The following is a 25,915-nucleotide window of genomic DNA, read 5'->3' on the forward strand; positions in this document are numbered from 1 at the left end:
TGAAATGTTTTATTGCCGTGCTGCAGCAAGATGTGTTCAAGTGCAAGTGAATGAATCGCAGCAAATTGCATTAGAAGATAATTAAGTCTCACAGACGTGTTTGCTTTCAAAGCCGATGCCTGCACTCTGTGGTGTTTATACACAAATACTTCAAAGATGTTATTTTCTGCACTCCCTTGGTGCCGAGTGACTACGGACAGTAACAGGATATGAGCTTGTAACACCTGAGTAGAGATCAGATGAATAGAGATTTCTTTTTTTGGCGTCTATTTTGTTAGTGCTCTTTGACACTCATCTACAAAGTGCCACCTTTTTATTACATGTTGCTCTGTTAAAAAGTGCGTTTGTCATTCCAACAGGAGGACCACATTGAAAAAAAATATAAAGTTGCATACTTTTGGGGAAAACATACACTGGTTGTACATTTTCCAGGAACAAACCATTAAGTTTTGGATTTAAAAGAAAATAAGAGAAACTTTCTGGAAATTGTTTGACATTTTGGTGTTTTCAAAAACAATGTGAAGTAGAAAGACTAGAATGTTTCCACTCGTTATGCCATATTTTCCAGAAAGTTTACATCATTTTGTAAATGCAAATGCTGACAACTATGCAATGAGGGAATTATGGTATTAGCAATTTTTTTGGAGGGTGGATTCCATTCTTTGATCAGTCTTTGAAAATCTGGTGGAATGACCACATTTCCCTTTTTTTCATTGATTGTCCATTTTTTCGAGAGAGTTTACCTTATTTTGAAATGCAAAAGTCGACAGGTTGCAATAAAATATGTAAATTATGGAAATTACAGTCTTTCCAAAAACTGTTGAAAAATCTGCTAGAAAGACCAGAATTATCTTTATTTTCATTGATTGTCCTTTTTTTCTCCAGAAAATGTATATTATCTTCAAATGAAAATGTTAACAGGTTGCAATAAGTAAATTATGGAAATTCTGATCTTTCCAGTTTTTGGTGGGAAAAAACAAAATACCTGGTGAAAATATCAGGACTTGCTTTATTTTCCTCATTGTACCTTATTTTACAGAATGTTCGCTTATTTTTCTAAATGGTAATGACAGCTATGCAATGAAGGGAAATGCAGAAATTTCTGATATTTCCATTTTTTGGGAGAACATTATAAATTGTTCTTTCCAAGTTATTTTTTGGGTGTGTGAGGGGATTACAGTTTTTCCAAAAACTGTTTAAAAATCTGATGGAAAAACCAGAATTTGCTTTATTTTCATGACTGTCCGTCTACAACTGTGTTGTATTACTGCCATGCTTTTATCTCGAAGGTCCAACTCTAGCGGTTAGAGAAAGTGTTACGCTGATGTGGCCTGAGCGTTGCTTAGACCAGAAGCTGTGCTCCTACGGCAGAATGCAGAGAGGATTTTTTCCCCCATCATAGTTAAAATAGTGGAACATGTGGGAAACTATTAAAACTCAAACATCAAGGTGGTGGAACTGAAGGACAAAATACAAAAGTTTTCTGAGGAAAACAGAAGGGTTGGCAAGTATATGAAAAAGGTGCATTAGAAAATAAAACACATTAAAAAATAAAATATATATCATTTTATTTGTATATTCTTCTATTATATTATGTACTGTAATCTATAACTGATTTTCCCTTTTAGAGTGTGTTCATCTTTTTTTCATTGTTTCTCAAATCAGAGTGTGAATCTAAAAAAACTATGCTACTGAGTGCCAAAACCATTTATTATGTCACATTTTTACATCCCTAAATTCCCTCGTGGGATTAACAAAATATATTTATTTATTATATCCAACATTTCTCTCACGGGGTGAATAATGCCTGAGCCCATTTATCTATCCAGTGTTGACAAGTTCACATTAATCGTCATATTTAAGAATTTCAACAAAATTATCTGATTTATTAACCACTGATAGAACTAATTTTATTGGCCCATATTTATGTGTAGTCATCAATATACTCAATTCAACATTAAACAAACGCAAAACAATGCACCAATCCAAAAATTTGGTTTACATTCTGTAATTGTGAATCATCTGGAAAGACTTCCAGAGGCCATATGGACTTAATAAAAGATATGCAGATTGTGCAATTTGTCTTTTCGAGCTTTGCTTGTATTAGTAGATAATTTTCACTTCGCAGGATCACAAAGTTCAGGGTGTTGTGGACCAGATGGAACTGTGTGGTGCATTTGCAACTTGTCACTGATAATCACCGGCAGGAAAATCCAGGTCAGTTTATGGACTGTGTAAACTGTCTGAGGATACGTGATGATGTCATAGGGACATCATCAGTTTAAGTTACTGCTAAACAACTTGGACTTTTCCCATTTACAGTAGTCACCTATTATTTAAATAATTTCATAAATCATTTAGCCACTGGTCTAAAGAAAAAAAGTATGCCTAATATTAATGATATTTCCAGATTATAATATGTATTCAGCAACACTTTACCTAGTCACTCTTGGCTCCTTCTTTGTTACATTACTTTCCTGTGCAGGAGCTTGTGTTGTGTCTCCAAATCCCTCAGCAGCTTGAGTGCCTCCTTGTGTTCTCTCTTCCTCAAACCAGTTCCAGTATTACAGCACCTGTGCAAGAAAACCAAAGAATATGTTTAAATTGTGTAAAAACCACAAGAGCGGCCATTGAAAAGTGAGAACCTAAAGGTGCTTGACCTTAAGTCCTTGATTATCTCATCAAGTAGTTCACTCTGTCTTGGTCTCAAAGGTGGTGGTTCCTTGATCTGTGTGAGAAAGTTGATACACCCATCATAAAATGTCACAATGTATTAAAGTGGAAATAATTCACAATAAAGCGAGCATTCTCGTCTGTCCAAACCCGTTTGAGTCTTGGTCTGTACGGCGTCTGGATGCTATTGAGTTTTGGTTTGGAGAGTCTGTTAATATTAAGATTCTTCAGTGTGCGCTCCAGCATTTGAACAGCTGTTTGGATTCCTGTTAAAAAAGAACATTCCGCTTCAGCATGGGGCCATTGTGCATTGTGTAGCCAACGTTTTTTGTAGGCCTGCATGAAGTACAAGAGTAAAAATAGCCGCCGGTCCTCACCAACGGGCCGCACCACATCAGGATCTGATTTCGCGTCCATCTTCTTCTTTCTGCTGGGAGAAAACCCTTCAGGCGCGGTCTTGTCTTTGAGTCTCATGGACGTATGGACGTCTTCAGGGAAGTTGTTTGCCTGAATAGCGTTAAAATGTCATTGTACCGACACTCCTTCAATATAAACCCATTGGATTCATTTCTGGTATCAGTCTTTCATTCAAAGGTCTCATATCATACGAAAATATTTTACAATAATTCAAAATACCGGTAACTGCCTTGATGCTGGAGTTTAGACAGTTTATAGGTACTATTAGTAAGCCCTCCTGGGAATTAGGGTTGTGCGATATACATCATATAAATGATGTAGAATAGAGCTTTTAAAAATATCTTGATTATGCATGTTGATGACACATTGTAGATGAGTCCCGCAAATTTGAGAGGAATTGTCTCCTGGATCACTGATTACTTGTCTGACAGGCCCCAGTTTGTGCGACTGGGGAGCTCCCAGTCGGATACTGTGGTCAGTGGTGTAGGTGCTCCACAGGGGATTGTCCTGTCTCGTTTCCTGTTCACCCTGTACACTTCAGACTTCCAGTACAGTTCCAGGTTCTGCCACCTGCAGAAATACTCTGACGACTCTGCTGTGGTCAAGTGTGTCAGAGAGAAAAAGGAATTGGAGTACAGGACACTGATCGCTAACTGTGTGGAGTGGTCTCAGGCGAACATACTTGCCAACCCTCCCGGATTTTCCGGGAGACTCCCGAAATCCAGCGCCTCTCCCGAAAACCTCCCGGGACAAATTTTCTCCCGAAAATATCCTGAAATTCAGGCGGAGCTGGAGGCCATGCTCCCTCCAGCTCCATGCGGACCTGACTCAGCAATGTTGTGGCCCTCTTAAACCGGACAATACTGCCAACTACTGTACATAGAATAGAATAGAAAGTACTTTATTGATCCCTGGGGAAAATTCAGCACCACAGTTCGCTCACAATAAACAATGATAATAATAAATAATATATATAATATATGAATAATCTAAATATATCCCACATATATTCTACATTTAAGTGCAGTCATTCTACATTTAAGTGCAGTCAAGGAACATAGGCATTAGGGAGTCTGTTCTGAAACAGTCATTCTACATTTAAGTGCAGTAAAGGAACATATGCATTAGGGGGTCTGTTCTGAAACCCACAGTAAAGAGACGTAACTTCATCACGTCGCCTGGTTATTGATTCCAACCCAATATATTACACCGTCGACAAGCAAAATGAAGAAATACGCTTGCAAGTTACAAAACGAATGGAAACAAGAATTTCAGTTTATCCAGGAGAGTTCGAAGGGGAAGGGGTATGTTGCCTGCAGATTTTGTAGAACAGACTTCTCCATTGAACACGGCGGCCGAACGGATATACTCAGCCATGAACGGTAAGCAAAGCACAAAGCGTCCGCAGCGCAGCATCGTTCACAACCCAGGATTATGGGCCACCTTGCAAAATGGAGACCCGATGGTGTAACTTATGCTGAGACAAAGATGGCTATGCTGATAGCTGGATATCAACATCCCGTTCTCATTTGCGGATGTCTACAACAAATCTGTGAAGGATATGTTCCCGGATTCGGAGATCGCTTGCCAGTACGCAAATGGCAGAACAAAGGTTACTCAAATAGTGAAAGGTAAGTGTTTTTTGTTTTTTTCTAGTAACCAGCAAGCAAAGTACAATTAGTAGAACAACTGTGTTTTTATTACTGTGTATTTGATAGGTGCCGTCAGAAATTCAACTACTTATTTTATTTATATATATATAATAAAATAAATATATATATAGCTAGAATTCACTGAAAGTCAAGTATTTCATACATACATACATACATACATACATACATACATATATATATATATATATATATATATATATAAATATATATATGCACATATATGAAATATATATATATATATATATCAATCAATCAATCAATGTTTACTTATATAGCCCTAAATCACTAGTGTCTCAAAGGGCTGCACAAACCACTACGACATCCTCGGTAGGCCCACATAAGGGCAAGGAAAACTCACACCCAGTGGGACGTCGGTGACAATGATGACTAAGAGAACCTTGGAGAGGAGCAAAGCAATGGATGTCGAGCGGGTCTAACATGATACTGTGAAAGTTCAATCCATAATGGATCCAACACAGTCGCAAGAGTCCAGTCCAAAGCGGATCCAACACAGCAGCGAGAGTCCCGTTCACAGCGGACCCAGCAGGAAAACATCCCAAGCGGAGGCGGATCAGCAGCGCAGAGATGTCCCCAGCCGATACACAGGCGAGCAGTACATGGCCACCGGATCGGACCGGACCCCCTCCACAAGGGAGAGTGGGACATAGGAGAAAAAGAAAAGAAACGGCAGATCAACTGGTCGAAAAAGGGAGTCTATTTAAAGGATAGAGTATACAAATGAGTTTTAAGGTGAGACTTAAATGCTTCTACTGAGGTGGCATCTCGAACTTTTACCGGGAGGGCATTCCAGAGTACTGGAGCCCGAGATGAAAACGCTCTATAGCCCAGAGACTTTTTTTGGGCTTTGGGAATCACTAATAAGCCGGAGTCCTTTGAACGCAGATTTCTTGCCGGGACATATGGTACAATACAATCGGCAAGATAGGATGGAGCTAGACCGTGTAGTATTTTATACGTAAGTAGTAAAATCTTAAAGTCACATCTTAAGTGCACAGGAAGCCAGTGCAGGTGAGCCAGTACAGGCGTAATATATGAAATATATATATATATGTATATATATATATATATATATATATATATATATATATATATATATATATATATACATATATGAAATATGTATGAAATACTTGAGTTGGTGAATTATACTCCTCCCCTCTTAACCACGCCCCCCACCCAACCATGCCCCCAACCATGCCTCCGCCCCACCCCCCACCTCCCGAAATCAGAGCTCTCAAGGTTGGCAAGTATGCAGGCGAACCATCTGGTCCTTAATGTGGACAAGACCAAGGAGCTGGTCATCGACTTCAGGAAGAGTATGACCCCGGTGGAGCCCATCAAGTTCCAGGGCCTGGAGGTGGCAGTAGTGGGGCAGCATAAGTAACTGGGAGTTTATTTGAACAGCAGACTGGACTGGAAGGACAACTGCAATGCTGTTTACAAGAAGGGCATGAGCAGACTCTTCTTCCTGAGAAAGCTTAGGTACTTTAATGTGTGCAGCAAGCTGTTGGAGATCTTTTATCAGTCTGTTGTGGCCAGTGCCATGCACTTCGCAGTGGTTTGTTGGGGGAGCAGCACCAGCAAAAGGGACTCAAACCGGATTGATAAACTGATCCGGAATGCCGGCCAAACTATTGGCTCGCAGTTGGAGGCGTTTGTGTCAGTGAGGGACAAACTGCTGGCCATCATGGACAATGCTGGCCATCATGGACAATCCTGCCCACCCACTCCACCAGACAATTGAGAGACAGCGGAGTTCATACTCCAACAGGCTCCTTCAGCTTCCTTCACGCACTCTGCGATTCAAGAACTCCTTCATTTCGCACTCCATCCAGCTGTATAATCACTCCCCATACAGCAATAGATATTATCTGTCTATTACCTGACACCTTCTATGTCAGCTACTTCTCTTTGTTTTTAATGTCTATATTCTATTTTCTGCTGGATTTACTCTCTATTTTATGCTGGGGCTGCCACATATACTGTAATATTATACATTGTAATTGGCATATGTTGTATGTATGTTATAGACATGATATATCTGTATATATAATATACTGTACACATATTAAGTATATATTGTATATATTCGCAGATATTTTATATTTCATATTGCTATATCTAGTCTATTTATACCTGCATTGTCCTTTCCATCCTTACACTCTCCATCATTGTAACTCAGCAACTGTGTTGAAAAATTTCCCTTGTGGATCATTAATTTGTCTAAGTCTACGTCTAAGTCTAAGGAACAAGCGAACAAACGCATCCTGCAGGCGATGTAGTATCCTCGCAAGTGGCTAAGCTGCTAAGACAGTAAATAATATATATTTTACATTTGAATAAAACAAACGTCATTAAAAAAACGCTAGAAGACAACAAAACACATCAACTTTTTAACATTTTAATCAGTCCCTTAAAGGGGAACTGCACTTTTTGGGGAATTTTGCCTATCGTTCACAATCATTATGAAAGACATGACGGCGGATGGATTTTAAAAAAATGTATTCTAAATATTAAAGAAAAATAAATACAAGTGCCAATGGGAGGTCCTCTATTTTGCCCATAAAATCCAATAAATAACCATTCAAAAACCGCCAACAATACCCCATTCACATTTTTGTGATTTTAAAAACAAGCTTTTAGCCTCTTTTAAACTACAGGATCCAGCTGGGTTACAATAGATGCCTATTTACGGAAGAAAAATAGAATGATTAAACTTGAAGACTGATGGATATTAATTAGCAGAGCTCCAAGCTTTATTTTGAGACGTGTGGTGAAGTCTGTATTTTTTTAATGCGTGAAGTTGTTGGTGCATTTGCATAATAGGAGACCGTTGCAAAAGTAGACAGACTGTACCTTTGTGACAAAGACGTGTTCATATGTTTTGAAGTTACTCTTTGACCCCACTGCCAACTTCCCTTCCTCAAACTGGATTCGAGCAGGACCACACTGATGCAGCAACAAAGGCTTGTGTGACACCTCCGTGACCTGCAACAACACAATTGGAGTCCGTTTTTTGTACAGATATGCCTTTGTTTTAAGTAAGAAAGCTTACAGCTAAAGTTTTGGGCTCTAGAGCAGTGGTTCTCAAATGGAGGTACGCGTACCCCTGGGGGTACTTGAACGTATGCCAAGGGGTATGTGAGATTTTTAAAAATATTCTAAAAATAGCAACAATTGAAAAATCCTTTACAATAATATTTATTGAATAACACTTCAACAAAATATGAATGTAAGTTCATAAACTGTGAAAAGAAATGCAACAATGCAATATTCAGTCTTTACAGCTGGATTTTTTGTGGACATGTTCCATAAATATTGATGTTAAAGAGGGCACTTTAAGTAGAAATCTTTATTTATTGAATGACTTGTTTATTTTTCAACACATTTTTAGTTCTCTTTATATCTTTTTTTCCAAATAGTTCAATAAAGACCACTACAAATGAGCAATATTTTGCACTATTATATAATTTAATAAATCAGAAACTGATGAGATAGTGCTGTATTTTACTTATTTTTCTCTTGTTTTCAACCAAAAATGCTTTGCTCTGATTAGGGGGTACTTGAATTAAAAAAAATTTTCACAGGGGGTACATCACTGTAAAAAGGTTGAGAACCACTGCTCTAGAGTGCCACCTGAATGGAGCATCGTTGAGAGAGCCTCATGACTATGCGTCTCTTTCTGTCGGACAGATTTGCCGTCCACAAACATGTACAACTTACTCCCTTAGTGTCCTTTTATTACATAAATTGTTGATTTGTGGAAATAAATCTGTCAATAAAGTTTGTTTATGTCATTCGAACGAAGAAGAACTAGAATCACACTGAAAAATACAGTGGGGCAAAAAAGTATTTCGTCAGCCACTGATTGTGCAAGTTCTCCCACTTTAAATGATGACAGAGGTCTGTAATTTTCATCACAGGTACACTTCAACTGTCAGAGACAGAATGTGAAAAAAAATCCAGGAATTCACCATTTTAGGAATTTTAAATAAATTATTTGTAAATTATGGTGGAAAATAAGTATTTGGTCACTTCAAACAAGGTAGATCTCTGGCTCTCACAGACCTGTAACTTCTCTGTCATCATTTTAACTGGGAGAACTTGCACAATCGGTGGCTGAATACTTTTTTGCCCCACTGTATATATTAAGTTGATTACTTGGGCATTTTTTTGTATTTTTTAGGACAAAACTGACGTTAAGTTTTGTATTTAAGAGAAAATAAGGTAACATTTCTGGAAAATAAGGATAAATCTAGTCTTTACATTAACATTTCAAAATTTAGTATAAAGATCAAAATTCCCCTGTTTATTCCCCAAAGTTGTTTTTACTTTCAATTGCAATATTTGATATGTATGAAATTCTAGTCCTTCCACTGAAAGTTAAATTTTGGGGGGAAGTACCATTGTCCTTTATCTTCTAGAAAGTTTATAGTATTTTTATGCAAAAGTTGACAGTTAGCAGTGAGTGAAAAGGAAACTTCTTGTCATTGCAATTTTTTGGAAGAAAGTATTTCAAATTTTGGTGGAAAGGCCAGAATGTTCCTTATTTTCAAGAAAGGTTCCCTTGTTTTAAAATACAAATGTTGACAGGTATACGATTAAGGTAAATAAGAGGAATTCTAATCATTAAAAAAATATATTCTAGTGGAAGGATCAGAATTTCTCTTATTTTCCTTGTTTGTCTCTCATTTTGCATCAACTTTACCTTATTTTCAAATGGAAATGTTGACAGGTATGCAATAAGAAAACAAGGACAATTCTGGTCATTTTACCAAAATTAAATGTTTTTCTCTGAATAGATAATAACTTCTCTTAGTTTTTCTCATTTTCCAGACTTGTTTCCTTCGGTTGTAGTTCGCCTATCTTGCAAATAAGTTGTTATATCGAGATTATTTATCTGTGTTGAACTGACCACAAACCCATCAAAAACCTTTTGGTGAATAGAAGCAGGCATCTGGAGTCCATGCTTGACATCTTTACATGTCACTGTTATTGCCATCTTCTCCTGGAGGAAATATGTCAGCAGTGGGAGGTTTCCTGTGTGGAAACATGAGTTATTTCATGCAATAAAATTGATTGTCAAAGCATTAAGAACACCTGAAACATTTCTTTACCGCTTTTCTTTGTGGTCAAAGCGTTGGAGCGAATGTCGATTTCTCGAAGCTTTGAGAAAACAGATGCAGGCAGCAGCGCCTCCTCCTCCTTAATCTGACGAAGATCAAACCATTGACGAGGATAAGTAGCTGACATTAAAATGAGTTTCCATTAGGGCACCTTGTTGTGAGATAAATCAAGGTACTGGAGCTCTGGTAGAGGTGACAGTAACGCTCTCAGGAAGTCACTCTCCTTGACGCAAATGTAAACAAAGATGAGAATAATTGAAACTTTTCAACTTAAAGCTTATTTCCCTACCTTTGACATGGTGCTAAAACTCCTCTGTTCATCAAGGGCTGGATTGGAAAAAGTCATGACAGATGAACAGAACTATGTGATTTCTCTCAGACAATCAGTGCAGAAAGATAATGGCAATGTATACAAATATACGTAAATAATATAAATATAATATACAAAGAAAAGACATGAAACAAAAACAGTATTCAGGTGTGGGTTAGTTAAAGTAGGGGTATTTAAAGTATATCACAGCAGTGAGCCAACGGTTTGTTTTGTTCAGGCTTGGGAATACAGACAAATAAAACTAAACAATAACAAATAGGGTCACTTTGAAAAGACAGAAAGTTTGCACCTCAGTTTTCAAATACCCTACTTTTCGTATAATTACGTTTTTTATAAAAAATTTTGCCAAATTACCAAAAATCACCAAATTTTCACTGTCGATGAAAAGGATTTTAAGATTTTAAATTATAGTCTGAAAAATATGGTAAGTAATATGCAACTATAATTATTTTATACGTGTTTACATTAATACATTTGTTGTGTTTTAGACTGCAATATTGTTTATTTCGGACACTTATTACATATGTCGAGCTTGTGTGCTATTGTGTGCTTAGCTTTTGTGTAGTTGCTAGTTCCAAGTAGCCTATAGTCTACCATGTTTACCTTTTGTAAATTACTTGGCTAAAATAGAAAAAAGACTAACCTTCTGTGCTTATTAAATGTTAACTATTTGCATAGCATATTTTAACCATATATTGTACGTTTGATTAGAAAAGAGAAGAATATCAAAGTGGCTCAAGCATGTTCTAGTTTTTCTACAAATGTGGACATTGTTGGAAAAAGTTTTACAACCCAATATTGAAGTCACTCACCACATCCTTCTTTTTCAAGGGGGGTCCGCGCGAGTCTGGAGCAGCCGGTCATCAAATTCAAATATGGTATTTTTGTGATGCGGTTACCTTGTAGGTTTAAGTGCTTCAGTCTGTCAAATGAGAGAAAAAGTAGAAATTGTTACAATTATCACTACTTAAAAAGTAATAATATTCTAATTTTATTTACAAAAGCATGAAAAAAAAGCTTAATATGTTTTAAGCAAATACATTATGTGCATTAAAACAATTATTGTATACAAAGGGAATTTAAATTATGCAAGAAATTATGCAAATTTCAAAAGTGTGATTACGGGTGTTCTGATTCATTGTTTGACATTACTATTGACAGTACTATACAACCATCTGTGGCGCAGTGACCATGAGGTAGGTCTTTAGCTCCCTGAAAACAAAAAAAATCTTTCCATTCCTGCCTTACTCCAGTTTAAATACATGCACCATTCGTGTATCCAACAAACACTTTCTGTCTAACATTTCCAAAACAAAAGCAACAAATACTACTAAAAAGTGGCCGTTAGCCACCGCTGGAAAAGTGGCAAGTTTCCATACAAAAAGTTACGACGTTAGAAATTCCAAAGATCTTGTTAAGTTCTCCTCGTACCCAACTGTCCAAAAGATTTATGAGGCATACAAATGACATGCAAAACAAATCATTTTGAACAGTATAAAAAGTCAAAAGTGTAGATAAAGGCTCATTTAAAAAGAGAAACATATTTTGTGAATAATTATGTATTATTACATTAATGTAAAAAAAAAAAAAAAAAAAAAATATATATATATATATATATATATATATATATATATATATATATATATATATATATATATATATATACATACACTGTATACATAATTTGTCCAATGAATGTCAATTTTTTTTTTTTTTTTCCAGGTACTGTATTGTATTTAAATTACTGAATTTGTACAACAAAAATTATGTTTCCTCGATTTTAGGGCTGGAGAGCCCTGAAAAAAGTCCAAACTCAAATGCAACGAAACTCACAAACCACATCAGTACCTCTTGAGGGCTGAGAGGCTGCCAAAGACCTCTGAGGACAATTTGTTATCATCGAGCATCAGGACCTCCAGGGCGTTAAAAGGATCTTCAGTGTGCCTTTGCAAAACAAGAAACAAACAAAACATGTCATACGGCAACCCACAAATAAATTTTCCACTGAGAAAAACATGACGTACAACAGTGTACCAACACACATTTAAAGGGTGTGTTTTTAAAGTTTATTCTCCAGACACAATCAAAAGAGAATATTTAAAAAGGGTTACCTTAAAAATAATGGCAACAAAGTGACATTTAATATGATTGAATAGATTTTGATTGCCATAAATTTGAGTGAAAACAATAAAGAATATGTTAAGATTTAAATCAAAACATTGAATACATTTAACTAAAAGTACCACTTGAAATGAGTTAGATTTACAACGCATCAGAATTATGTTAATTTGCTAATTACATGTCATATATAATTTCCTTTTTATCTCCACTGACAAGCGGTAGGAAATGGATGGGTGGATGGAATTAAATTGCATTTCCCAATTATTTGAACTGAAATTAAATTTACATTTGACATTTACTTTCGTAGATTCAACTTGGTGCTACTTGGTTATAAATACAGAAGGCTTTAGTGACATTTATTCATCTTTACCAAATATTTGATTTAAACTAAGTAAGGCACACACAAAACTTCTATAAAAATAAAAATTTGTAGCTATAGTAGAAATTAGGAAAATATTGACAAAATACACAACTCATCCAATTGTTCCTAGAGTAAAAGGAATACAATTTAAAAAGATTTATATAAAATTCCCTATAGGGATTTTTCTGAAGCAAAAATGTACCCTAATGTTAGACAATTTGATTTTCTGTAATGTTAACATACACAATTGAAATTATAATCTTGAAAAATGACTCATTTATTTTTAGAGGCTGCACATTTGGTGTAAAGATACCTATATATTCCAATTGACGACTAAGTTTTGCACATTTGTATTTTTTCAAAGTAAATCCTAAATTTGGTCGGTTTTAACCGATCAAACAATACACTTCAATATTACCAAATACTTCAAGTCTATTCTATCATGATCTGCTCCTGTATTTATTTAGGCTGTAATTGTTTACACTTAGCCTGTTTGTAAACTGCTCATCCTGAAATATGTTAAAATTAAAGGAGTACAAGTGTTTGTATAGTATAGTAAAATGTTTAAAAACAAAGAAAATTAAATTTTTGCACCCCCTCCTGGCCGATTGAAATATTGGGAAATTGCATCTTCAAATACAAATACACATTTTCTTATGTGTTTATTTCCTGTGGAAGTAACTCTATTGACAGATTTGCACGATGCCAGTAAACATGTCTCATTAAAGATACTAACAAAGTTGAGAGAGGGTCTTGATACTGTGATCCAAAATGAGGCGGAAACAAACAAAGCTCATTTCCGGTCAGATGAAGAACTTTCAGTAGAGGAAGGCGGCTGAAGGAGACGACATCATCAGCTGACAAACAGTTGTAGGACAAATCCAAAACCTGAAAGACAAAATGTGATTATTTAAATGACATTTAATGATTTCAATGTTTGCTTATTTTACCTGAATATGAGGAAAGTCTATTGCATCAAAGGTGACATTGCAAAGGCCGTTCACAGCCAGATTGAGTTCTTTTAAAGAAACAAAACTGCCAAAAGAGCCTTTGGAAAAACACCGTTGGCATGTTTAAAGCAGAACTAATTAACTTTTGAGTGGAAGCTGTCTGACCTAAAGAGAGGGAGTTAATGGATGCATCCACGTAGGCGACGTTGTCAAATGCCTTGAGGTCTTCTGGCTTGACCTGAGCAAGGAAAAAATAAACACCAAAGTATTTTTATGCACTGAAAAGTCATGTTGGAGCAGAGGTGTCAAATTCAAGACCAGGGGCCAGATCTCGCCAGCCATATCATTTGATGTGGCCCGTAAGAGCCGTGAAATAATATGTGTCAATAAAGTACATTATCTTTTCTTACAGAATGTATTAAATCTTCCATTTTGGACAAAAAAAAAATAGATGTACTGCATGAAATTGCATATTTTGTTGTTCAAAATTATCTGATAATTTCACAAATATTATTATCATACATTATAAAAAAAATCTTAAAATAAAAATAGATACTCAAATATTTGCCTTAATTCTGTCTGAATATGCAATATAAATGTTGTTCATGTTAATAATGTATTGTTGGTTACATTTGTATGAATTTAGGTTCAAAAGTATTTATAATTTGCAATAATAATTTTTTGATTCCAGAAAACACAGAGTGAGATGTTCTACCTCTTGTGCGAAACACAAATGCATAAAATGACTTAACACATTAAATGACGAGTAAAACATTTACAAATACAACAGCCAACTTCTAAAACATTAAAACCGAGTCCAAAACACATAAAATGACTCCGAAGAGATGCACATTGACATCTAAAACATAAATTATTCCTAAAACACATAACAAGACTCCTAAAACTCATAATAAGACACCTAAAACACATTAAGACTCCTAAAACACGTAAAAAACTCATAAAATACGGAAAAATACTCCTAAAAACATGTAAAAAAACCCCTCCTAAAACAAATTTAAAAACAGATCCTAATACACGTAAAAAATTCATAAAACACGTAAAAATACTCCTAAAAACATGGAAAAAGACTCCTAAAACAAATTTAAAAACAGAATGAGGTGTTCGCATCCTTTGTGAGCACATACACTTGGTGGCCTTGTAGGTGAACAGTGAACGTGAATGGAAGACCTGAAGGATAAAATAATTTACGGGTGCGCATCATCAGTAGTGTTCCTCTGGGTCACTGGGTGTTTCGGCCTTTAACAGTATACACCCTCTCCAGAGGCGGCCAGCTACAGGATGATCAGACCTGAGCTTGCAACCCAAGTCCAATTAGCCATGATAGTCACCTTGTTGGCAGACTTATCAGGGGACTATGCATGGCAGGGTCGTCCGGTTCCCTGAGTCAGATTTTGTTCTGCCTGACCGCATACCTCCTGATGCACTAGTTGGGGGCCCAATTGGGGTCATTCCTCTTCAGCCAGAGCCACCGGCTGCTCTTTTCGGCTGCTTCAGCGGCGGCTTTGATTGCTGTACGCAGGCACTGGCCCCCGACTCCCAAGTCCCTCAGCAGTTTTGTGGTAGAGGTTCCCACAAAGCCTCTGCACCCAACCTCCACAGGGCGGACTTCAGTATTCCAGCCACGATTTTTAGCTTCCGCGGCCAGCTCGGAATACCGGAAATGTTTCCTCTCATATGCCTCCTCCATGGATTCCTCCCAGGGTACAGTGAGCTCAACAATGAAAGCCTTTTTGTGGGAAGGGGACCAGAGCACTAGGTCAGGCCTCAAAGAGGTAGTGGCAATCTCGGTGGGGAAAATCAGCTGTTTGCCAACATCTGCCAGCATCTTCCAGTCGCGTGCTGGACTCAGCTGATTTCTCTCTGACGGGTTAACGTTGTGCCCAGCAACTGTGATCCCTTCACGGACAAATGTAGTTCTCCATGAGTTATTTGATGTTGGTGGTGGTAGTGTGTTGATGTTGGACCGTTTTACCTCCAGTGTGGAAGCAAGGCTCTTCAAAACTTGGTTGTGGCGCCAAGTGTATCGCCCCTGAGTGAGGCTGGTTTTGCAACCTGAGAGTATGTGTCAGAGGGAGGCCGGCTTAGCACAACGGGCGCATGATGGATCTTCGCCGAACCACTGCTGGAGATTGGTTGGGGTCGGAAGGACATCATAGGTAGCTCTGATGGCAAAGCTTAAGCTCCTTGCTTCCATGGCCCATACATCCCTCCAGCTAAACTTCTTTCTTTCAACGCCTTCCCACGAAGTCCACCGAACCTGTTTGCCAAGGGTGACTGCCTTGGCCCATCGCAAGGCCTCCTCCTGACGCCGTACTTCCTCCACTACCATCTTCCTCCGTGTTGGCACGGTGGCACTTCTCCAGGCAGGGCGACTAGACGTAAGTCGAAGGCCTCCTCTACCTTGCTGAACATTCCCCACAATGTCAGCATGTCTGAGAGCTGCTGTTGCCTCTTCAACTGCTCTTGCTGGTGTCCACTTGCGCCCTGAAACCAATGTTGGTGCATTTTCCCTAACCGCTGGATTCACTCAAGGTCAACTGCAGTCGTGTTTTGGCACACTTAAATTCCTCTGTAAGACTGGTAAGGGGCAACTTGAGCATACTGTCACCGTAAAGGCCTATGGTGGTGAGACAACGTGGAATTCCAAGCCACTTTTTTATGTAGACGGTGACTCTTCTCTCCAGGTTCTCCACTGTTGAGATGGGCACCTCATAAACTGCCAGGTGCCACATCACCCGGAGTAGTAAGCCGAACTGGAGGCACCAGGACTTAACCTTCCGAGGAAGTTGGGTACTGTCAATCACCAGTAGGCCTCTTTTGATGTCATTGCACACCTGCTTCACCTGGTCCTTATCTCTTAGACTTGCATCATATCGCCTTCCTAGACTTTTGACTGGCTGCTCAGATATCTCCAATGAAGAACTGCAAATCAGCGAGCACTCCCTTCACCACTGAGATGCTGCGTGACTTGGATGGGTTAATCTTCATCTGAGCCCAACTAATGTTCTCCTCGAGTTTTCGAAGTAATCTCCTGGTGCACGGGATGGTGGTAGTCAGAGTGGTGATGTCATTCATGTAGGCTCTGAGGGGAGGGAGGCGTCTGCAAGAGCCCAGTTTTTGTCCACCTACGACCCATTTTGAGGCTCGAATGATGACCTCCATGGCCATGGTAAATGCCAAGGGAGATACAGTACATCCGGCCATGATGCCTATTTCCAGTTGCTGCCATGAGGTGGTAAATTCCGGTGTTGAGAAGCAGAACTGCAGGTCATGAAATTTGCCTTTACCAGGGTTATGATGGTATCTGGGATGTTGAAAAATTTGAAGGCAGTCTAGAGGACCTCATGGGGCACAGATCCAAGAAGACTGCGTGAAGGTCCCTTTTCTCTCGCTTTGCTATTTGGATCTGGTGCCAGATCATACTGGCATGTTCTAGGCACCCAGAGAAGCCTGGTATTCCTGCCTTCTGAACTGATGTATCTATATACTTATTTCTGTGCAGGTACTCGGCCATCCTTTGTGCAATAACACTGAAGAAGATCTTACCCTCCACGTTTAGCAAGGCAATTGGGCGGAACTGACTGATGTTTGCGGCGTCTTTCTCCTTTGGGATAAGGATCCCACCTGCCCTACGCCATGCTTTAGGAATGGTTTTCTTCTGCCATACCGTTCTCATGAGTCTCCAAAGAATCCTGCAGACATCTGGTGCGTTCTTGTAAATCTTGTATGGGACTCCGTTTGGCCCAGGAGCTCAAGCTGTTGTTGCCCGATGGACAATCTTCTCGACCTCCTTCCATCTTGGAGGACCGGTCTCAAATTGATGCTTTGGGGGGTCGATTGGTGGAATGTCTGGAGGAATGGCCATGTGTTCATGACGCCTTGGATCAGAGTGAGTTGCTCTCAGGTGGTCCTCTAGTTCGTACTTTGTTGTTTTTAGGACCCCACTTTTCTCCTTGGTAAAGAGAGTCTTCAGGAATTTAAAAGGATCTTTGTAGAACCGTGTTCTTGTTTGTTCTTTCTTCCTTCTTTGTTTGCGTAGACTCTCTGCTCTGCGGAGGGATGCCAGGCGTGTTTTAATGTCAGCTTGGAGAGCGCGTATGCCCCCCTTTTCCAAATCTGGGGCCCTCTTCCACAGTTTCCTGAGTCGTCTCAGTTCTTTGACAAGGCGCTTGATTTCCTGTTGTCTCCTGGAAATGGGTGGAATGGGAGGTTGTTTAGCAACTTTCATCTCCAACAATCCAAATCGTTCTGCTCCGTATTGATAGATGATGTTTCCCATTTTCTCCAGCTTCTTCTCTGCTGTGCCTTTGAGTTGTTCAAGGGACCGCATTAGATCACTATTCACTGTTTCTCAGATTAAGTGTTAGTTTCGTGTTTCCTAATAATGTAACAAATATCATATGATACATTACAAACATTTTTGTTAACAATAAAATAAATGACTGATTGACTTATGATTTCAAAGCAAGTTATCCTATAAATTCTACATTGTAAAAATGACAATAGATTTCACGGTTAAAAAAAAAAAAAGGTTGCCAGAATGTTACCATTTAAAAAAACAGTGGTATTATTTTTCTGTTTACAGTAATACACAGCAAAACAATAACAACCATCGATTTTACGATAAAAAAGGCCACTCAATTACCAGAATGTTAGTGTAATAAACAGTGGTACCGTTTTTATGCTTAAAAAAACCCCACCATAGATTTTACGGTTAACAGTCTGCTGTGTCGCCAGAATATAATCGTTTAAAAAAACTGTGGTGTTATTTTTCTATTTACAGTAAACCACAAAAACAACAACCATCAATGTTATGATAAAAAAACTGGCCTCTCAGTTGCTGGAATTTTACCGTTTAAAAAAACAGTTGTATTATTTTTATACTTACAGTAATACACCACAAAAAACAACAATCGTCAATTTTACAATTAAAAAATCTGTCTGCTCTGTTGCCAGAATTTTATTGTAAATAAACAGTGGTATTTACTGTGCTGTAAAAATAGACCATCATTTTTACATTAAATTCTGGTGACTAAACTTCCAGTCTACAGATTTTTTTTGGGGGGGGGGGGGGGGGGGGGGGGGGGGGGGGGGGTTGGGGGGGGGGGGGTAGTACGTAAAAAAATATATAGTGATGAAATGCATAGGCAATTGTGGAAAAAAAAATGAGACCGTTACACATTTATTACTCACGGTTATAAGCGTACCCCTGAGGGCAACCATAAGTGCAATGTGGCCTTCAATGAAAACACGTTTGACGCCCCTGTATTAGAAAGTCAAATAGGTTCTTACAGCATCCAGCTTCTGCTCACTGATGTTGACAGTGCAAAGTTCAGATGGTTCCCCAACCTCATGAAGTTGCAGCTGCAGGATAAAATACATGTTTTTACAGTGCCTAAAAAGGGAATTTTCATTTTAAAAAATGGCTCACCAGGAAGTCTCTGTCTAAAGTATAACATCCATGGCAGCTCTTTTCTTTATCACAACTCTCCTTTTGTCTTCTGCACAAATTCATGCTTTTTTGCTCCTCTGCCTTTCTGAAAGATATCAGCCAGTGAGAAGCACCTATGAGAAACATGTCTGGTTAGTAAAAGTGAATATATAGTATTCACTTGTTTCATGATTTATGTGATAAAATGAAAGAACAAGATAATTCAACAGAAACACTAATGGTCAAAAACATTTCACATAAAAATAAGCAGAAAGATTTTATTAATAGTTATTTCTTCCAAGACTACTCGACAATGGACTTACCTTCTTCCTTCTGACACATTAACGTCCGAAAATCCGTTGTAACTTTTAAAGTCAAAAGCATCGATGTTTAAATACGTTGTTACTGGAGTGTGTTACACAGTACAGTACATCTCCTAGCAACACAATGGACGCGCATGACCTCCCGTCCAATAGAAGGCGGTAGTGAGTTAGACGATTAAGAAAAATAAATAATAACGTCTACTACACTATATGTAGTAAACTTCCCCCGCAAACCCAAAAAATGGATGTATGGATGGATTTGGCGATAGGCGTGTTTATTTTAATCAGATCCAGGTTTATAATAATCATAATAATAATAATAATACGTTTTATTTGATATAGCGCTTTTCTGAGCACTCAAAGACGCTTTACAGAATAAAAAAATAATTAAAATATAAAACAATTTTAAGTAATAATATGAAATACAGGAAATATAAAAGCAGTACATTGTAAAATACATAATAAGACAGGACAATTATAAGACAGGACATTAGAAGACACAGAACACTAATCACAGGTTAAAAGCAGATCTGAAGAGGTGTGTTTTGAGAAGGCTTTTGAAGGTGGGAAGGTCTGGTTTAAATACTTATCGTTATGAAGTTCCTAACATTGAGGTCACACTGCGCATGCCCATGGCTTCCTGAGTTGTCACGAATGAGTGTTATTTGTTGTGTAGTCTCTTACTGAATAAGTCCTCGCGTCTTACTAGAGTGCACTAGGCAACACAACGACACCGATAATACTAACGAGTACCTTGATGACCTGTAAAGTAAAAGCCGGGCCAACGTTTGAGAGAAAACCGCCAAACGAACACGGAAGTGAGTAGGAAGTAGTTCTCTCTTCCGCGTCTTCATCTCTTGTGTCCTTATAGTGTCATGATCGCCGCAGCTCTATGGCCACATATTATAATTAGACAGTGCATCGGTCACGAAGAGCTCAAGGTTGACAAATGTGACGAGTAAACACTGAAGGTATGGCATTTGAATTGTATTATCCGTGTTGGAAAAAACGCCATCACGTTTTTGCTACTGTGAATTATTCCTCTCGCTGTGCAACCAAGCAAGACGCTGCATGGCACTTACTTAATTAGTAAATAAACGTGCTGCATGTTCTGACAGGAGCTGCTGGTGCACCATGGGGAACGCACCATCCAAAGCTGACTGTGGAGATGAGCCACCAAAGATAACTTTATTTGAAAAGGAGCCAGATGGCATCACCTACAGAATCCCTGCTCTCGTCTATCTGAGGCACAGTCGTACCTTCCTTGCCTTTGCAGAGAAAAGATCTTCTCCTCGTGACAGCGATGCCAAACTTATTGTCATGAGAAAAGGGGTGCAGAATGCTGACGGATCTGTTCAGGTATTCATTTAAAAGTGACCCCCTGATTGCAACTAAATGGTGTGCTAATGTAGAGAGAAATTGAGGGAAATAATGTGGTTGCAGTGGACAAAGCTGATAACCTGACTCTCACCAGATCCTTGTAGTTCGCTCAGCTCTACACAAGGATCTGGGACTTCTCAACAGGAGATGTATTTCAGAAGGTGGGGCCTTGTAAAAAAAATAAATGTATGTGATTGGATAAACCACTTGTCCGTTATCTTAAATGACGTGCTACTTCAACCATCCATCCATCCATTTTCTACCGATTTTTCCCTTTGGGGTCACGGGGGGCGCTGGTGCCTATCTCAGCTACAATCAGGCGGAAAGCGGGGTACACCCTGGACAAGTCGCCACCTCATCGCAGGGCCAACACAGATAGACAGACAACAAATCAACCCCTGACGATGAGAGCGACGCTGGGAAATCCAAAACAGAACAGCCGACATATTGGATAACAACAGAGCGAAAATAATTAAATAATTAATATTCGATAGATTTGACAAAAAGGTTTTAATAGCAGAATCAATGTCAGCACACGACTCCTCGCTGCGTGCCGCCATTTTTGTTTAAATCAAACAGTCGCTTAGGCGTTACGTCACATCGGCGATCCTAATTGGTTCGTTATTTTTTGCTATCTTGAAGGAGTTTGCATTGCCCTCGATCCCAGATCCTTGTGTGGAGCTCAGCAAACTTCAAGGATCTGGCGAGAGTCAGGTTACAAAGCTGAGGCCACACTTCATAGAAGTGTCATAGCTTGTAAGTTGAGGTACTACTGTATATTGTAAGAATGATACAGGATAATGGATACAGTGCACTTTAACTACACAACATAAACATGTGTGCTATTCCACTATTCACTATCAAAATATATAAGGAACTTTGTCACTGGTGAATTCATTCTGTTCTGGCAATAACATGTGAAGAAGGCAATGGTGCATATAGTGCAAAGTCAAAACAGAGGATTATTATGTTTTGAAGGGGGGCCTATTATGCAAAACCAACTTTACTTACTTATTGGTATCTGTTTTTGTGTATTTGGGATTTGAAAGAGTCCTGTAAATGTTAAATCATACCATAGAGGCATAGCGTAGATATTTATAAAACAATCTTGCCCTCCTTCAGATTTCCTTCAAATGAGCTATTTTGATTATGCACCAAGAGTGACGTTTTTCCCAAGTTCGACATCAGTGGATTATCCATATATGGTAGAGATGTAGCTAATGTGTTTTGCGCGAGTCCACCATTGTAGTCTGACGTTGTCGTCAATAAAATCCTTCTTTTTCTCTATCCTCTTGTTGTGGGGCTGACTGGCTTGTACATGAACATGCGTCTTGCGCCTAATATAAAGTAGTATATAGTTCTCACGGACTACCTATGGAAGCATTAAAAAGTACAACATGTACGCAGTCAAAGTGGAGGCACGTAAATAAGACTACCCCCAAAATTGCGCCTCCAGAACAAACGGGTCAGAAAGCAGCTGGAAACAGTCTGTAAAACAGAGAGTAAGGAAGGGATTCATATGGCCCCATTCCTGGGTACATCTCGCGTGAGAGGAAGGGGGGGGGGGCTTATTAATTTTGCAATTGCAGTCTGCTGAAAATGATGAAAAGTGCCGCTCTACATAGCACTTGATGCTTTGGTCAAAGAGGGAATTGCCACAAATCAAATTTTAAGATATTCAACACTCCACTTCCATATATAGTGGGTAGTGCACCCCCCAATTCGTCACATTTTATGTGTCAGGTAAAGCGCAACAAATAGGGCCCTTTGGATGCCTTTCTCATTGTAATCTATGCAAAATTTTGGCCAAAATGTCACGTCTGGGTTGCACGTTTATGCGTGGGTCATTCTCCCAGGATGCAGACGGAAAACTCCAGAGGCAAGGTACAGGTAAGAAAATGATTTAATTTCCATAAGTCAGGCAGGAACAAACAAACAAATCAAGCGTGGCTATAGCACAGGGTGCTAACGGAATAGCCAACAAGAAAAGCATAAGGCAAAGCTTAACGCAGGGATCCAAAGGGTAAACAACATAACTTGTTGCATGTAAGCAAATAAGGACTCCACACTGAATTTGGCGAACAACAGGAATAAGTAGTTCTCTGATTAGTGCCCAGAAGCAGGTGAGCGTCCCGAACACTAATCAGAGGCCGGGTGAAAACAATCTGCAGTCATGGCAACTAGAACACAAACCTAGGGGTGCTCAAAAACAGGAATTGAGGGAGTCCAAAATTAAACAAAACATGATCCGTACAACGGATCGTGACACAAAAAACACAATTACATGTGTACACCCCAAGGAAGTGTTTTAAATGTAGAAAAAAAATTGTAATACGACTTATATTTAAAAAGCACAGGGAGCTTATTAAATGTCGCAATAAAAGCGTCCACCCAGTCAATTTAAGCGCTGTCCTGTCATTCCAGTGGCTGTCGAGCGAGGAGCTGTCAACAGCATGCCTGCCGCTGCACCGCACCATGAATCCTTGCCCAGTGTTTGAGAAAAACACCAGCACCTTGTTTTTATTCTTCGTCTGCATCCTGGGCCACACCACTGAGCACAGCCAGATCATCACAGGTAAGAACAAAACGCGCCTTTGCTACGTCAGTAGCGGCGACGACGGCCGCACCTGGAGCGAGGCGAAGGACGTCACGGAGAGCGTTATCGGACAAGATATCGGCAAGTGGGCCACGTTCGCGGTCGGCCCCGGTCACGGCGTCCAACTGGAGAACGGGAGGTTGATCATCCCAGCGTACGCCTACTACATTCCCTATAGGTGCTTCTCCTTCCCTGTTCCTCACACCGTCTGCCCACGGGCGCTGACCATCTACAGCGCAGACTTTGGCAAGACTTGGCACATTGGCAAGATGCTGCGCAGGAAGTCATGCGAGTGCGAGATGGCGGAGATCATCGATCACGAGGGCAGAAGTCACCTCTACTGCAACGCTCGCAACTCCGGAGGCCACCGACGCGAGGCGCTGAGCGAAAACAGCGGCGTCTGCTTTGACAAACCCCGCACGGCCCGAGAGCTAGTGGAGCAGCCGAGAGGCTGTCAAGGTAGCGTCGTCGGCTTCCCCGCGCCAGAGTTCATCCCTTGCGAGGACGCAGAGAACAAAGCGTGTGACACGTCCCCGGACACCCAAACGTGGCTCCTCTTCATGCACCCCACCAGCCAGCGCACTAGGCGGGACATGGGCGTCTACCTGAACCGATCCCCCCTGCACTCCAGAGGGTGGGACCGGCCCAGGATCCTCCACTGCGGGCCCAGCGGGTACTCAGACCTGGCCTACGACCCGGACAAAGACCAGTTCTCGTGCCTGATGGAATGCGGAAAGGAAAGTGAACTGGAGCAGATTGCGTTTGTGTCGTTCACGCTTAAAGATGTCATGAAGACAAACAGGAAAAACAACAACAAAATGTGCTGAACAACATATCCCAGCATGAAAGATGCTAGGCTAACATCTCTGTGTTTACTAGTGTTCCTCTCGTGCATGCAGGATGTTTACTTCAGTTAAGGATCTCTTCAAATGGTGGCCATTCTATTTTAGAATGGTGGCCATTCTATTTTAGAATACCGATATCACTTTTATTAAAGTAGTACAACTATTTAGATAGGGGTTGTTATGACAGTGTGAAGACAAACAAACACATGGAATTGAATTAGGTTTCATTACATAGAAATATGATCAGAGTTTGATTCTTGCCGGGGCGACGCATTCATTAACAGACGGATCAGGTCACATGGTGTCAGAACACTGCCGTTAAGTTGAGAACTTTGAATACATTTTTGTATTGTACATTTTTTTAATAGACAGTGTAAAAAATTCATTGACACATTTTAAACATGCACATAGAAAGGTAAAGTATATTTTGGGTATTTAATGTCAGTTTTTAGATTTTCGCCTCACATCCATCTTTTTCAGTGACGGTTCATTGATCTATTTTTTGGGGTCATCGTTTTTCATTTTGACTTCCTCGTTTTCATTTCACAACAAAAAAATCAAATAGCTCTTACTGAAAAAAGATGTACCTCAAAGCGATGGTTTTTTTGCAACTTGCAACTGCCAAAAATTATTAGCTGACCACAAAAAAAAAAAAATATCCTTGTGCCTCTGTGTGACACATACGAGCATAGTTTACATCAGTTGTCCCCAAACTTATTGAGTCGGGGGCCACATTGGGTTAAAATAATTTGGCGGGGGCCAGGCTATATATATATATATATATATATATATATATATACACACACACACAGTGAGAGTAAAAAGTATTTGATCCCTTGCTGAATTTGTTGGTTTGCCCACTAATAAAGATATGATCATTCTATACTTTTAATGGTAGATATGTATTCTAACATGGAGAGACAGAATATCAAAACAAAAATCCAGAAAATAACTTTCAAGAATATATTTTAATTCATTTGTATTTCATTGAGGGAAATAAGTATTTGATCCCTCTAGACAAAAGCAGTTAATACTTGGTGGCAAAGCCTTTGTTTGCAAGCACAGCGGTCAGACGTTTGTGGTAGTTAACCACAAGGTTAGCACACATATCAGGGAGAATTTTGGCCCACTCTTCTTTGCAGATCCTCTCGAGATCATTCAGGTTGGTGGGCTGTCGCTTGGCAACTCGGACCTTTAGCTCACTCCATAGATTTTCAATAGGATTGAGGTCCGGAGACTGGCTGGGCCACTCCATGACCTTAATATGGTTCTTCTTGAGCCACTCCTTTGTTGCCTTTGCTGTATGCTTTGGATCGTTGTCATGTTGGAAGATCCAACCACGACCCATTTTCAGCTTCCTGGCAGAGGGGAGGAGGTTCTCCCTCATTACTGCACGGTACATGGCTCCATCCATCTTCCCACTGATGCGGTGTAGTAGCCCTGTGCCCTTGGCAGAGAAACACCCCCAAAACATAATGCTTCCACCTCCATGCTTGATGGTGGGGACAGTGTTTTTTGGGTCATAGGCAGCATTTTTCTTTCTCCACACACGACGTGTAGAGTTTAGGACAAATAGTTCAATTTTGGTCTCGTCTAACCATAGAACCTTCTCCCAATCACTTTGAGCATCTTTGAGGTGATCATTG

At 39.4% G+C, this 25,915-nt stretch overlaps 2 protein-coding genes across 6 annotated transcripts; one reads left to right on the forward strand and one right to left on the reverse strand.

Moving 5' to 3' along the window:
• Positions 1–652: 652 nt before the first annotated feature.
• Positions 653–20,714, reverse strand: xrra1 (X-ray radiation resistance associated 1). 5 transcript variants are annotated; one of them, XM_061898368.1, is made up of 17 exons: positions 20,202–20,714; positions 19,126–19,231; positions 18,987–19,058; positions 13,839–13,911; positions 13,674–13,771; positions 13,460–13,611; positions 12,090–12,185; positions 11,054–11,163; positions 10,200–10,237; positions 10,062–10,133; positions 9,902–9,995; positions 9,718–9,824; positions 7,641–7,772; positions 3,051–3,180; positions 2,824–2,939; positions 2,661–2,728; positions 653–2,573 (listed from the first exon to the last, which is right to left on the reverse strand). In XM_061898368.1, exons 1-17 carry the CDS (start codon positions 20,300–20,302, stop codon positions 2,465–2,467), a joined length of 1,674 nt encoding a protein of 557 aa, XP_061754352.1. In that variant the 5' UTR covers positions 20,303–20,714; the 3' UTR covers positions 653–2,464. The 5 variants fall into 5 exon arrangements, with proteins under 5 accessions (XP_061754352.1, XP_061754350.1, XP_061754353.1 ...); XM_061898366.1 differs by having other exon boundaries at positions 9,700–9,824; XM_061898369.1 differs by having other exon boundaries at positions 9,700–9,824; positions 19,126–19,259; positions 20,202–20,313.
• On the forward strand, positions 19,966–25,095 carry LOC133551556 (sialidase-3-like). Its single transcript, XM_061898375.1, has 3 exons — positions 19,966–20,419; positions 20,567–20,807; positions 23,253–25,095. The coding sequence occupies exons 2-3, from the start codon at positions 20,583–20,585 to the stop codon at positions 24,249–24,251; spliced, it is 1,224 nt and encodes a 407-aa protein (XP_061754359.1). The 5' UTR covers positions 19,966–20,419; positions 20,567–20,582; the 3' UTR covers positions 24,252–25,095.
• Positions 25,096–25,915: the final 820 nt, after the last annotated feature.

Source organism: Nerophis ophidion, linkage group LG04 (assembly GCF_033978795.1).
Source record: "Nerophis ophidion isolate RoL-2023_Sa linkage group LG04, RoL_Noph_v1.0, whole genome shotgun sequence".
In the NCBI taxonomy this organism is placed as follows: Eukaryota; Metazoa; Chordata; class Actinopteri; order Syngnathiformes; family Syngnathidae; genus Nerophis; species Nerophis ophidion.